Genomic DNA, 12,682 nt, shown 5'->3' with positions numbered 1-12,682 from the left:
GTTAACATTTATTGATCGTTTACTGTATGCTAAGCCTCTTCTATAGATTCTCAGATTTAATTCTCACAGTAACTCTATGGGATACGCACTACGACCTGTATTTACTGAGAAGGAAACTGGAGTCTTAGTGCCTTGCCCTAGGTAAGATAGCTAATAAGTCGTGGTGTCAGGATTTGAGCTCAGGCAGTCTGGATCCAGGGCCCAGACTATTCTTTCTGCTTCCTCAACTGTGGTAAGGGGAAGGAAAGAGCATGAAGTCAGAAACATTAGAAAACGATGGACTCAAATTTGAGAATTCCAACTTTATAGATGAGTTGAGGATCCAGTTAGGAAATGTGGAAGACGTTTTGGCTTGAAAGCTTGATAGAGTCTGATTGCAACAGACAGTACCTGCTGAGGTACACGCAGGAGGTGGGGGGCTTTGTTTCCGTATCCAGGGCGGTGTTAACTGACTTCGGATACACCGGCTTCACAAGCAGAATAGATGGAGTTTCTTTTCTTTCATACATTTTAGTGTTATCAAAACAGCTAGGAGAGCCATGAAAGAGTAGGAGACTTGGCTGAATTTTAGGACTCGTGTCTCCTTAAATGTCAGGCAGAGAGCCCCCAGGAAGGTCATCTAAACCCAGGGGTTAATCTTTTCTGCATCACAAACCCGTTTGAGAATCTGATGTGTGCTCTGGATGTGCTTCCCAGAAAAATGCACGTGTATGTGTACATACGTAGACATACAATTTTTCCCGTCCATGGACTTAGGTCAACAACCCTGCACTAGTCTCCCTTTTGACTTTATAGATGGGGTATTTGTGATCCAGAGAAGGAAAGGGTTTTATGCAAGGTCACCTGGCCAGTGAAGGAAAGGTGGGAGTAGGCCCTGCTCTTCTCTGGGTTCAACATTCCTGCCACCACTACCTGTTGGAACAGACCCAAAGCCTGTCTCACGACCGACCACAGGGAGAGTCTAGACAGGGCAGAGGAGAAAACTTCTCTTAAATAATGGGGGTGGTAATGTGTATTCAAAACCCTCTTGAGGCATTTTAGAGAATTCTGACAAGTTCAAAAATGGGAGAGATTTTCCCAGTGATCACAGGTGGCTGAGAAAACATGAGGCAGGTGGCAGTCTCTCAGATGTGTCGCGGAGGAGAGAAGTGGTATAGATCGTTTCAGGGTGAGGGCAGTGCATTCCGGTGTGGAGAGGAGGGGAAATGTAGCAAGACAAATGCAAAGCATTTATTTCGGGTTCAGATTAATTTCAGTGATTTTACCTGTGTGTTTTACCTTGAGGTGAAAACGGAAAACAGAATGGAAAGCATAAGCCCGATACGGGGCTTGAACACACGGATGTGAGATCATGACCCGAGTCAAAGTTGGACACTTAGCTGACTGAGCCACCCAGGCGCCCCTTTGTAATTGTGTTTTTAAAGCATGTAACATGTGATAAGCTCTCAGTAAATGGTAGCTATACAGAAAAATAAATAAATAAATAATAAATAAATAAATAAATAGGTAATAAAAAGGTGAACCATTTCATTTTATGCTGAAAGAAAAAAACTAAACTCTAATAAAATGGTGTAAGATGGTAGCATTTTGAAGATCTCATATTCACAGCTTATGTATTGCTTCTACCATTAAAATTAAGGTATGTGCCAGAGTTCTGCATTTTATTTTAGCCTGAGAGAATCCACAGCCCAGCTAATTTTGTTCGCACCCTTCAGGCAGCGCGAGTAACCGATCCAGCACTCGGAGCCTCCTCAGTGTGAGCAGCGGGATGGAGGGGGACAATGAGGTGAGAGCTGGGGACTCCACTCCCATATGGCTTGTCCTACGGGTCATTTCATTGCAGGAAATAGAAATCCAAGTGAAAGAAGCCGGACACCCAGGTCACATATTACAGGATTCCATTTATGTGAAATAACCGGAATAGGTAGAATCAGAGAGACAGAACACAGATTGGTGGATACCAGGGGCTGGGAGGAGAGGCAAATGGGGAGTATGGTGTTTCCTTTTGGGGTGATGGAAATGTTTTGGGACTAGCTGGAGGCGGTAGTTGTGCAACAGTGTGCATGAACTAAATGCCACTGAATTGTTCACTTAAAAAAAATTTTTTTTAAGTTTATTTACTTCTTCGGAGAGAGACAGAGACAGCGTGAGCATGGGAGGAGCAGAGAGAGAGGAAGAAGAGAGAGAATCCCAAGCAGGCTCCACACCCTCAGCACAGAGCCTGACATGGGACTCGAACCCACGAAACCGTGAGATCATGACCTGAGCCGAAACCAAGTCAGACGCTTAACTGACTGAATCACCCAGGCGCCCCAAATCGTTCACTTTAAAATGGCTAACTTTATTTTATATGAATTTCTCCTCAATAAAAAGAGGAAGGAAGGAAGGAAAGAAGGAAGGGAGGGAAGGAGGGAGAAAGGGAGGGAGAGAGAAATAGAAATTCGCTCTGACTAGTTAAGCCATAAAGGGCATGTGTGAGAAGGAGCTGGATGAATACCAGGGAATCCAGGGGTAGAAATCCCATCTTGGGGCCGGGATCAGGAGCAGTGAGAAATGCCGGAACCAAGGCCAGTGCTCCATGTTTCCCCAGGGCCATATGCTCTCGTCTCTTTTCCCCTGTGTGGACCTGCTTTCTTGTCTCACTGTACCCTGACCTATTCTGCTCCTGTGCGTGTATAGTGGCGAATAGTCCCTTGAGAGCCAAAAGGCCTCTCAGGAGGGGATGAGCTGCTGCCTTAGACTGAAGCCCAATTTTGGTCAGGGTGTCTACCCCAATCCAGTGGCTGGGATGAGCAGGAGGTGTCACATGGGTCACTGCCAACCCGGGAGACCCTGAGATAGGGCCCTTGAGGTGGGCCAGCCCCCCAGTGCACAGCTTATATTCATTACCCCATGACTGAGGGCCACTCAAGGCTCTGCTCTCCCAAAAAGGGACTTTGGTTTAAAAAACAAAATTTCTCCGGCTCTACCTGGTTAAATAGAGCATGCTTCTCAAACTTTAAGATGCATAAGAACCTTAAGATCCCAGGCACCTGGGTGGCTCAGTCAGTTAAGTGTCTGACTCTTGGTTTCAGCTCAGATCTTGATCTCATGGTCCTAAGCTCAAGCCCCATGTTGGGCTCCATGCTGCGTGTAAAGCCTACTTAAAAAAAAATATTAATAATTACCTAGGATCTTGTTAACATGCAGGTTCTGATCAAGTGGGTCTGAGGAGGAGCTTGAGATCCAGCAGGTCTCACAAGCTCTCAGGCGATGCTAATTTGATGGTCCACAGAGGACACTCTGAGTAACAAGGACCATTAATGAGAATTTGGGCCCCGTTGTCTCCTCAGTGACTCTAGGAATCGATAGAAAGCTGCCCTGGTATTGTTGGTTTCATTCTTTTTTTTTTTTTTTTAAGTTTATGTATTTTGGTGTGGGGAGGGGCAGAGAGAGAAGAGCGAGAATCCCAAGCAGGCTCCACATGGTGAGCAGAGCCCGACATGGGGCTCAGTCTCACAGTCGCGAGGCCATGACTGAGCTGGAATCAGGAGTCCTACCCTGAGCCATGCAGGCACCCCACTGGCTTCATTCCGTTTGTGAATAACCTTCAGCAAAGCCTGGGAGACTTTGGGCTCACCGGGTCCAACTATGGTGGTTGCTTAAAGAAACGTTCACCTTTCTTTATCATCTTTTTTCCTGTAGGATAATGAAGTCCCCGAGGTTACCAGAAGCCGCAGCCCATGCCCCCCACAAGTGGACGGAACACCCACTGTGCCCCTTGAGAGGCCCCCCAGGGTACCTCCAAGAGCTGCCTCACAGAGGTAAGGTTGATGCTGACAAGAACTGTGTCTCTCATTCTCTGAGTTCCCGTGGGAGGACAGTAGGATTTGGGGGCACCTAAGATGACCTAAGAATGCATGCAAGAGCTAACTGAAATGCCTAGTTTTGATGTGTTTTAATGTGGACTCTTTGCTAACTGATGCTCTATTCGAGGGCAAATACTTTAAGTAGCAATTGCAGTATTTCATCAATGAAGTACATTGGTAAACATCAACTTTTTTAGTAATTGTCATGTTTGGTTAGAATTCAGCTCCCTAATAGTAATTCCCTTGGCTGTTTTGTGGGGACAGTGCCTTTTGGGGGCCAGGAGATAAGAAAGACTGGGGGATGAAAATAAAGGTGGGAGACATGGCTCTAGCGCCACACTCTCTGGGAGCAGTGAACTTGGATGAATTATTTCACTTTCACGTAACTCAATTTCTTCATCTGTACAATGGGGATAAGAGTAGAATGTCCTCACAGAGTTGTAAGAGTGGAGTTTTGGTCCATAGTAAGAGCTCGACAGAATGAGTGATTTTTCTTATTCGGGACAAGACTGAGCAGATGGAGATTTGGAGATGGGCATCAGGCAAAGGAGTTTAGAGTGTTTGCTGGGCTCTGATGTCTGTCTTTGTTTCTAATGGTACTCAGGCCTCTGGTAGGAACTTTTTCAAGGTCTCATGGACAGAAAAAGTAGTCAAAGCTCACTTGTCTGCTCATGCAGAAAGGGGCCTGGGGAATGAAAGCCTAGGCTTGTTTTAGGCGTTTAATTCTTTGATGTCTAAAGTATAATGTGGGGGAAAAATGATTAAAAGGTAAAAGCTTTTTTTTTCAACCAGGGTTAGGTTTTTTTGTTGTTTCATATTGAAACTTTTTTTTTTTAATTTTTTTTTTCAACGTTTATTTATTTTTGGGACAGAGAGAGACAGAGCATGAACGGGGGAGGGGCAGAGAGAGAGGGAGACACAGAATCGGAAACAGGCTCCAGGCTCTGAGCCATCAGCCCAGAGCCCGACGCAGGGCTCGAACTCACGGACTGTGAGATCGTGACCTGGCTGAAGTCGGACGCTTAACCGACTTCGCCACCCAGGCGCCCCTCATATTGAAACTTTTAACTCAAATGAATCTCATCAGTGCAATTTGTTGAGAAAGGGCAACAAGGAGGCCTTTCTTCTGATTTTCTGGAAAGAGAAGCTGTCTCTGAGCTAGGCATCTTTCCATTTCTCCCTTCGCTGCTTACCACTCTTGCGTGTGCTCCCAGTAACATTCACATACTGACACTTGTTACACAGACCTCCTGTGATCGCAAGCAGTGTCACATTCACTGGCATGTTTCCTTGGTATAGACCAGAGGTCACATAGTAGGATACTAATCCTGGGGGGACCTGTAGCGATAATCGAGTCCAGTTGCCTGAATTGGCATAATGTTCTGTTGCTTCAAAATCATATAGTTGGTGACTGGGGAGGGGTGTTTACGGAGAATGATTATGGTAATAAATGCTAAACTGTACTGCGCGCTTACTATATACTGGATAGTATGTTAAACACAGTGAATGCAGGATCTCACTTAACTCCATCCACAACTCTAAGAGTTAGATATTTAGGATTATCCCATTATTCCAAGCACTGGGGCTTGGACTGGATTGAGACTTACCCTGTGTGGCAACCCTGGTTGTGCCTGACTCGAGGCCTCCAGTGTCTTAGTCATTTTGTGACACCTGTGCAAGAAAGTCGAGGTATCAGTAGGAGGAGATCCAAGACCTAAGGCCTGCTAATCCTGAAGATTGAGGAGTTTGGGGGCAGTTAACTAATTGCATCAAGATGAAAGGGTTGTCAAGCTTGAAAACTACAGCTGCAAGACTCTGTGGGATTTTGTTAATGGGAGAGAAAAAGAGAACAGCCAGGGAAATGGGTTCCAGAAATTAAAGGATAGAAATTGGGCTGCATTTAAATGTGTCAACAGAGATGGCAAATGAATTCTGGGGGGAGTCTGGAAGCGTGTTGTGATAAAAATGGGAGCAAACAGGAGGAAAACACTTTTTACTAAAGAAATGGTATTTGCAAGGAAATCTGTAATTGATAGAGCATGGCATTTGGGTGCCTTTTTGGTGTGAAGAAAGATTTGCAAATATGTGATTGTTTTGTAAGTTTGTATGCAATTTGCATAATAAAACGAGGAGATGTTTGAGCAAATAATAAAGCGGGCCTGTCTGTCTCCTGAATGGCTTCCGTGCTCCACCCACTGACGGACAGGAGGGGAGGCCAACCTTGAGGGTCTCCTCTCCACTTCCAGATCTGGGAATCAGCAACTGTTCTTTGCCCATGTCTCCTGAGCCCCCCTCCCAAACAGCACTAGGGCTACAACGCCTGTCACCCCCTCCCAGTCCTGGTCCCTTCCTCTACTCACTCCACGTGCCGTCCTCAGAGCTTGAGCTGGCAGTGAGGACTCCTGAGTCTCCACTTCCACCTGGGCCTTCTGTTTCCTACTCTCTGCTGGGGGCCCTCGACCCAGATGCCCCACGGATGTCTCAAACAGCCTGTGCAGAACTGAATTCATCCCATCTGCCATTCTCTGTCCCAAACTGCCTTCCTCTGGTGAGTTCCCAGCCTGAGATAAGGGCACCGTTCTCTCACTTCCCAGAGCACCAAACCCAGGCGTCATCCTCCAACCCTCCCCCCCGACAGCTCCCACAGAGTGTGTCTCCAGACTCTGTCCATTCTGCTGCCCTTTCAGCTCTCGGATCCACCCCCTCTCCGTCTGCCAGGGCCTACAGTCATCCTTGTAGACCCACACTCACCTCCCTCCTCCACGCTGCCACCACATTGCACTTTAGATCAGAAATTGCTGATGATGTCACTTCCTGGTGTAAAAGCCTTCCCACTGAATGCTGTGTTTTTTTAGCACGCTGTGGCCCTGTCTAGCCTCAAGTCCCACCCTCTCCTGTATTCACTGATGCACCACCCCTTAAGGATTCCCAGTGGGCTGTGCCATTTGGAACTGTGTCTTTGCTCAATCTGTTCCTGTTGCCTGGAATGCCTGTCTCCCTCCTCCCTTCCAATCTCTTCTTAGAAAATTCTTACACATCCTTTAGGATTCGGTCTAGTCATCATCACCTCTTCTATGAAGCCTTCCCTGATGTTCCTATGTTCCTATGATGAAACTTCTTGTGGCTCCCCAAATATGTCTATTATAATTCATTCCATGTTATGGCCCCTCTTTACATATCTGTTTCCTCAAGTGGAATTTAAGCCCCAAAAGAATAGAGACCATTTTTGATTAAAAAGTTTTTTTCTACTGTCTCCAGTGCTTAGTATAATAGCCGTAACAGAGTAAGAACTTAATAAATATTTATCACGTAAGTGAGTTAATGGATGGATGGAGAGATTGGTACTGCTTGTGTTACACTACCCGTCTCTTAAACAGTTAGCCATCAGTCACCTTCCACAGTGCAGGTAGCTCATAGATTAGTGGAAAGAAGTTTCACTCTCCCACCTTTAAGTTCCCAATGTATTTCAAAGTCAGGGAAAGGAAATGATGACAAGAACAGGAGAAGATGCATTATATCTTTGTATGGCATTTTCCTTGCAGGGCATTAGTCCTTATAGAGTGGGCAGCTGACAATGTCACGTTCCTCACAAGTAAGGTCCTGCCAATTGATAACAACAAAACAAAACAAAACAAAACAAAAAACAAAACAAAACAAAAAACACTGAGCCTTTGCTGCTTTGTTTTTAAACATATTTTGCCATTTACAAATGATTTGTCAATCACTAGCAATCTGTGCACTCCCCTTTAAGGCATAGCCAAGGTCCTGTGTAATCAGAACATACTTCTAGAGGCCTCTTGCGGTGCCAGAAGTTGATCCTGTACATGCAGACTTGTAAAGAGGTCTGTGAAGTCCCTGGGAGGGGCTGGAGTGGTCAGGGAGTAAGGGTACTTGGGACAGAGGCTATTTACTAATAGGGAAGTTTAAAAATATTTTCAACAATGTTGTGATCATACAAAAGCATAATAACAAATCTACTTATTTTAATATTTATTTTTTATTTTTGAGAGAGAGAGCGAGCATGTGCTAGTGAGGGAGGGGCAGAGAGAGAGAGGGAGAGAGAGAATCCCAAGCAGGCTCCACATTGTCAGCAGAGCCAACGCAGGGCTCAATCTCATAACCGTGAGATCATGACCTGAGTTGAAATCAAGAGTTGTATGTTTAAACAACTGAGCCACGCAGGGGCTCCATAGTCCTACTTTAAAAGAACATTAATCAATATCAAGGTTGCTGGTTTCTTTTTTTTTTTTTTTTTAATGTTTTTATTTATTTTTGACAGAGAGAGAGAGAGAGACAGTCAGAGCACGAGTTGGGGAGGGGCAGAGAGAGAGGGAGACAGAATCTGAAGCAGGCTCCAGGCTCTGAGCTGTCAGCACAGAGCCCAATGTGGGGCTAGAACTCATGAACCATGAGATCATGACCTGAGCTGAAGTCCGATGCTTTACCGACTGAGCCACCCAGGCGCCCCAAGGTTGCTGGTTTCTTGAACAAAACTCATCAGCAGCAAGACCTTACCTTCAGCAGGGAGGAGAAAGCAGCCAGTTCTTAGGTATCTCTGGGCACTCATGTCTCCCAACTCCAGCTTCTCAGATTCCTGGAGAGGCTGTCTCCCCACAGACCACACCTTGAATCTGATTTAATACTCTTTATTTTCATGATTCTGATATGTCTATAATCACAAATCCATTTCCCTGAGATGGGACTTCCAATCCTTGGTTGGGATTATTCATCAGAATGAACTACAGAAATTGTTTGCTTGCAGACCCACCCCAAATGCAGAATGGGGCAGCAGAGAGAGGAAGAGGGTCCAAGAGGGAATCATGACTATCTTTGTGGTGGATGGTAAATTGTAAGGCTCATGGGGCATACATGGGAAAAGTCTTTATTCATAATAAAGCTAAAATTATTAGCTGCACTTCTTGAGTACTTCTTTACTTCTAGAGTAAAGGCCAGAAACAGTGCTACCCACTTACCAATTGTCATTTCCAAGCAACACACAACACTGCAACGTAGGTGTTTGTAGGTACTTCTGTTTGGTAGGTGAGAAACACATTCAGAGAAGTTGAACTTGTCCTTCAGATGTGTGCATAATTGCCTTTGCTATGTGTTCCCACAGGTTCTGAACTTCCCCTGTCCAAACAGTGCAGTTTACTGATTTTTCCTGTTGTCTGTCTTATCCATTACATTCTCAGCACTGTGAGGGCTGAATCCATTCCCATTTTACTTGTTGTTATATGTCATACCCAGGAGTAGACACATAGTAGATAAATGTTTTTTGAGATGGAGGGAGATGGATAGGAAGGAAGGGAGGGAGGCAGCGAGGCAGCCGGGAAGCCTAAATGTACTCAGCTAATAAGTAAGGCTGACTGGCCTTCAGCCTTCTCCTATAAGCCCATGGTTCATAGGTCAGGTTGGGGAGGTGGAAGGAGACTGTCCATTTGTTTTTTTCTGGATAAAGAGACAACCACACAAAACCATCTATTCCCAGGGGCCATAGCAAGACCTTCTGAGGATGTCTGTGGTTGTTCTTTTCTACTCCTGCTTCTCTATCTTGTTCCTGAGACGGCCCCTCTTTTTCTCAACTCTTTTGTTATTTCCTTGACCTATGCAAAACTTGTGTTCAAGAGACATTTAGTAAATATTTAATCATTGATTCATTCAATCTTTGTGCAACTCCAGGATAGCACAGTTCAATTATGGCACCTGACAAAGCCCTCTTTCTTGACTTATTGACTTGCTTCCAAGAGAATTAAATATTGGTTTTACAGCACACATGTGGAAATACCATCTACTGTTGTTGAACCTCTCTGTAAATAGACTCACCCAGGGCTATCTGGAATGGCATTTAGGACTGTTTAAAAACCATCCAGAATAACATGGAGGGGGGCTTCTAGGAAAGCAAATGTGGAGTTGGGATAACACACTTAGCGATCCCATGAGGGCATAGTTGTGAGAAGCAGACTTCAGAAATTCTTCACTCCTTTCTCAAGGGACCACCTACTACAATATGTCTCCTGCCTGGCTGCATATTTGAATCACTGGTGTCTTAAAATATAGGCTTTATTATTTAGATACGGCAAGGTCAACAGATCAGGAGACAACTGCTCTTGAGAAGATAGTTTGGTGTACTCCTAGATCCCAAGAGGAGGGGGCACATTATGCCCTGGTGGCTCTGGGGGCTCACTGGGAAGCACCAGGTTTAGTCAGGAGAAAGGCAGTGGAGTGGGGGGACAGTGGAGTGGGCAGTGAAGTGGGCAAGAACTTTTACTGTGATTTCTGCAGGAGGGTACAACTAGGGTAGGCAGATTTAGGATTGGCTAGTTTGAATAATTTCAGTGGGCTCTGGGGCAAAAGTCCCTAGCTGTCTGTCCTTAGTTGTCTGGTACCCGGTCCTGAAGTGATTAGGGCAGATGGGTAGTGGCCCACATGTGAGAAACCATGAAGAAAGTAGTATAAGGGTATAGGGTGGAATTGGTTAGTTTGCATAGGAAAGGTCTGCTCTTCAGTAAGTTGCTATCTCTAGGAACTAGTTTACCTTGGGAGGGGCATTCCCTCCAGGATCAGCAAGTCTCCAGGGGGCAAAGCATCAGAAAATGAAAGACATGGTTAATATAACTCATTGGGGGAGGGACACTATTAAAAAGTTGTGATGCTTGAGCCTTATCCTCTAGAGATTATGATGGAATGGGTCTAGGAGAGAGCCTGGGAATTGGTATTTTTTAAAGGCCCACTGGTGATTCTAATGTGCAGCTAAGGTTGTGATCCACAGCCAGCACTGTGGATGCTGAGGTCCTCCTGAGGTCCATATGGCTTCATTAACTAAGAACGTGTTCTTTGCATAGTTTACCAAGTTTGCCACAAACCGTGGATGCCTGAGAACTAGTTAATCAAACTCATTTAAAAATAGTGACCTTTATCTTTCATTTCAGGCCTGCAACCAGGGAGACCTTCCATTCTCCTCCACCTATTCCACCCAGAGGTCGCTGATTCCGCCTCCTAAAACCTGCCTACTTCGGGACTTTGAGACCTGCAGTTTCAGCCTGTTAATGATGTCTTCGTGTTGAGTATGATGGCATGAGTATTGACCTTAAGACCTACTCTCATGGCTGATATTGTTGTGGCCCTGCTGGTTTGGGCTTTCCTTGAAGAAGATATTATTAAGGCATGAAGAAGTGAAAAACTGAGGACTTTATTCACCATCACCAAATATATTGATCCACATCCTTCTTTGCCAAAAGGATAAAGACTTAATGGGAATACTTACCTCTAATTTGGCATGTCAGAAGCCTGAAAAGATTGATCAGAAATGTACTTTATGAGTGATTTTACTGAAATGCACTTATATTAGGCCTTACTTATTTGCTAGTCCAGCATAACTTCTAGAAGTGGTTATGATTTAAGACTTACAGTTTTCAAGTAAGAAGATATGTCCTGACTTTTAAATAGTTCTTCAACTTTTCTGTAGATTCAGGAGGGTGTCTAAATGTTGGAGCTGGTCACACAAAACAAACCGAAAATGACTTTAGAGAGGGATCAGTCCTAATTCCTTGTATGTGGAATACAAATCTGAGGTTCCACAGAAGTCTGGAACCATCTCTAGATAGCCAGTCACTCTCCCTCAAGAAATGCCCGCATGTAGAAATTCAGTCACTGACTGTTGACCTTCCAGAAATATCTTTCCTCCATATCTCCCGGGCATGGGACTATCAAGTATTTTTTTTTTTTTTTTCAATTTGGGCACTTATACTTCACTATGCTTTCAAAACAGTGATGTTACCAAGGAACATCTATAAATGGTTGGGAACCGGAAGCTTGGGATGCCAGCAACCCCATGTATTGTTCTGCAGTCTTTATAGATCTTATAAGTTCAGGCCATAAGGAGAGAGAAGGATCCTTGACTTTTTCTCTGCCGAGAGGTTAGAAGAGAAAGGAAGAATGTAAAATCGAAACAGTTATCTATTTTCTTATAAATGTATTATTACCACTAGGCTTAGGAAATCTGTGCGGAGAATAGAGAGCCATTAGTATATCATGATTGTCATATGTCATTAATATGTGATTAATTTTGAGTCACTGGCACAGAAATCTACCTTCAAAGCACAGATCCTTAATTTGATACTTACACAGTAAAATTAGTATCAGACACATTTCTTTAAAAAATATCAGATATCTGGTGATTTTTCATGAAATATATTCTTTGTCCCACACAGACATATATAAGCCACACTATTAATGATCTATTTAATTACAGTTTTATTGTGTCCTTTTCTAATGATTCGAGGTTCTTTTTCAATTTCATTCGTCAGTCCAGCAAACGAGGACTCTTGTTGGAGTTAATAGCTTCTGGGTCGTGGGTCTTTTTTCTGACATAAAATACACTATTGGCCGTGGCCATTAAGACAGTCTTTGTGCAAATCACTTATCACAATGCCTGGCACATAGTAGCCATTCTGCAGTGGTCCCTTTACTCTCCTTGTCACTCATTTGGGAGAAAGAGGGTAATGTGGGATAAAAGGAGAACAAGAAATTATAATTTTGGTATTGTTGTCTTTTCTCTTATTTATAGGTGGTCTCTCAAGCACACTTGGCTTTGATAAAAGCTACACTTTTTTATATTCAATATCTCTAAGCTCCCTCTTGGATTGCCAAATTTAGATTTTTATAATTCTCTAATAAGCATTTAGATCGATAACATGGCAAAACTTACTGCCAGCTAATGGTGTTAGCATCTTTGTGTGCACATCACTGTTTGTGCAATATTGGAATATTTTATTACATTTTATTCTTCTGTGAAAGTAAATGGAAAACATAAAATTGAAAGTGCTGATTAGAAA

At 44.0% G+C, this 12,682-nt stretch overlaps 1 protein-coding gene across 2 annotated transcripts in view; it reads left to right on the top strand.

Annotated features, from left to right (window-relative positions):
- PIK3AP1 (phosphoinositide-3-kinase adaptor protein 1) overlaps positions 1–12,682 on the top strand; it is a 119,718-nt gene extending 107,036 nt beyond the window's left edge. For both annotated transcript variants that reach the window (XM_043597123.1, XM_043597122.1), the window contains 3 exons: positions 1,716–1,786; positions 3,685–3,803; positions 10,778–12,682. In XM_043597123.1, coding sequence (XP_043453058.1) covers positions 1,716–1,786; positions 3,685–3,803; positions 10,778–10,835 — 248 coding nt within the window. In that variant the 3' untranslated portion in view covers positions 10,836–12,682. The remainder of the gene's footprint in view (positions 1–1,715; positions 1,787–3,684; positions 3,804–10,777) is intronic.

The sequence above is a fragment of the Prionailurus bengalensis genome, chromosome D2 (genome assembly GCF_016509475.1).
Source record: "Prionailurus bengalensis isolate Pbe53 chromosome D2, Fcat_Pben_1.1_paternal_pri, whole genome shotgun sequence".
NCBI lineage: Eukaryota > Metazoa > Chordata > Mammalia > Carnivora > Felidae > Prionailurus > Prionailurus bengalensis.
This window is presented reverse-complemented; position numbering and strand designations above follow the sequence as displayed.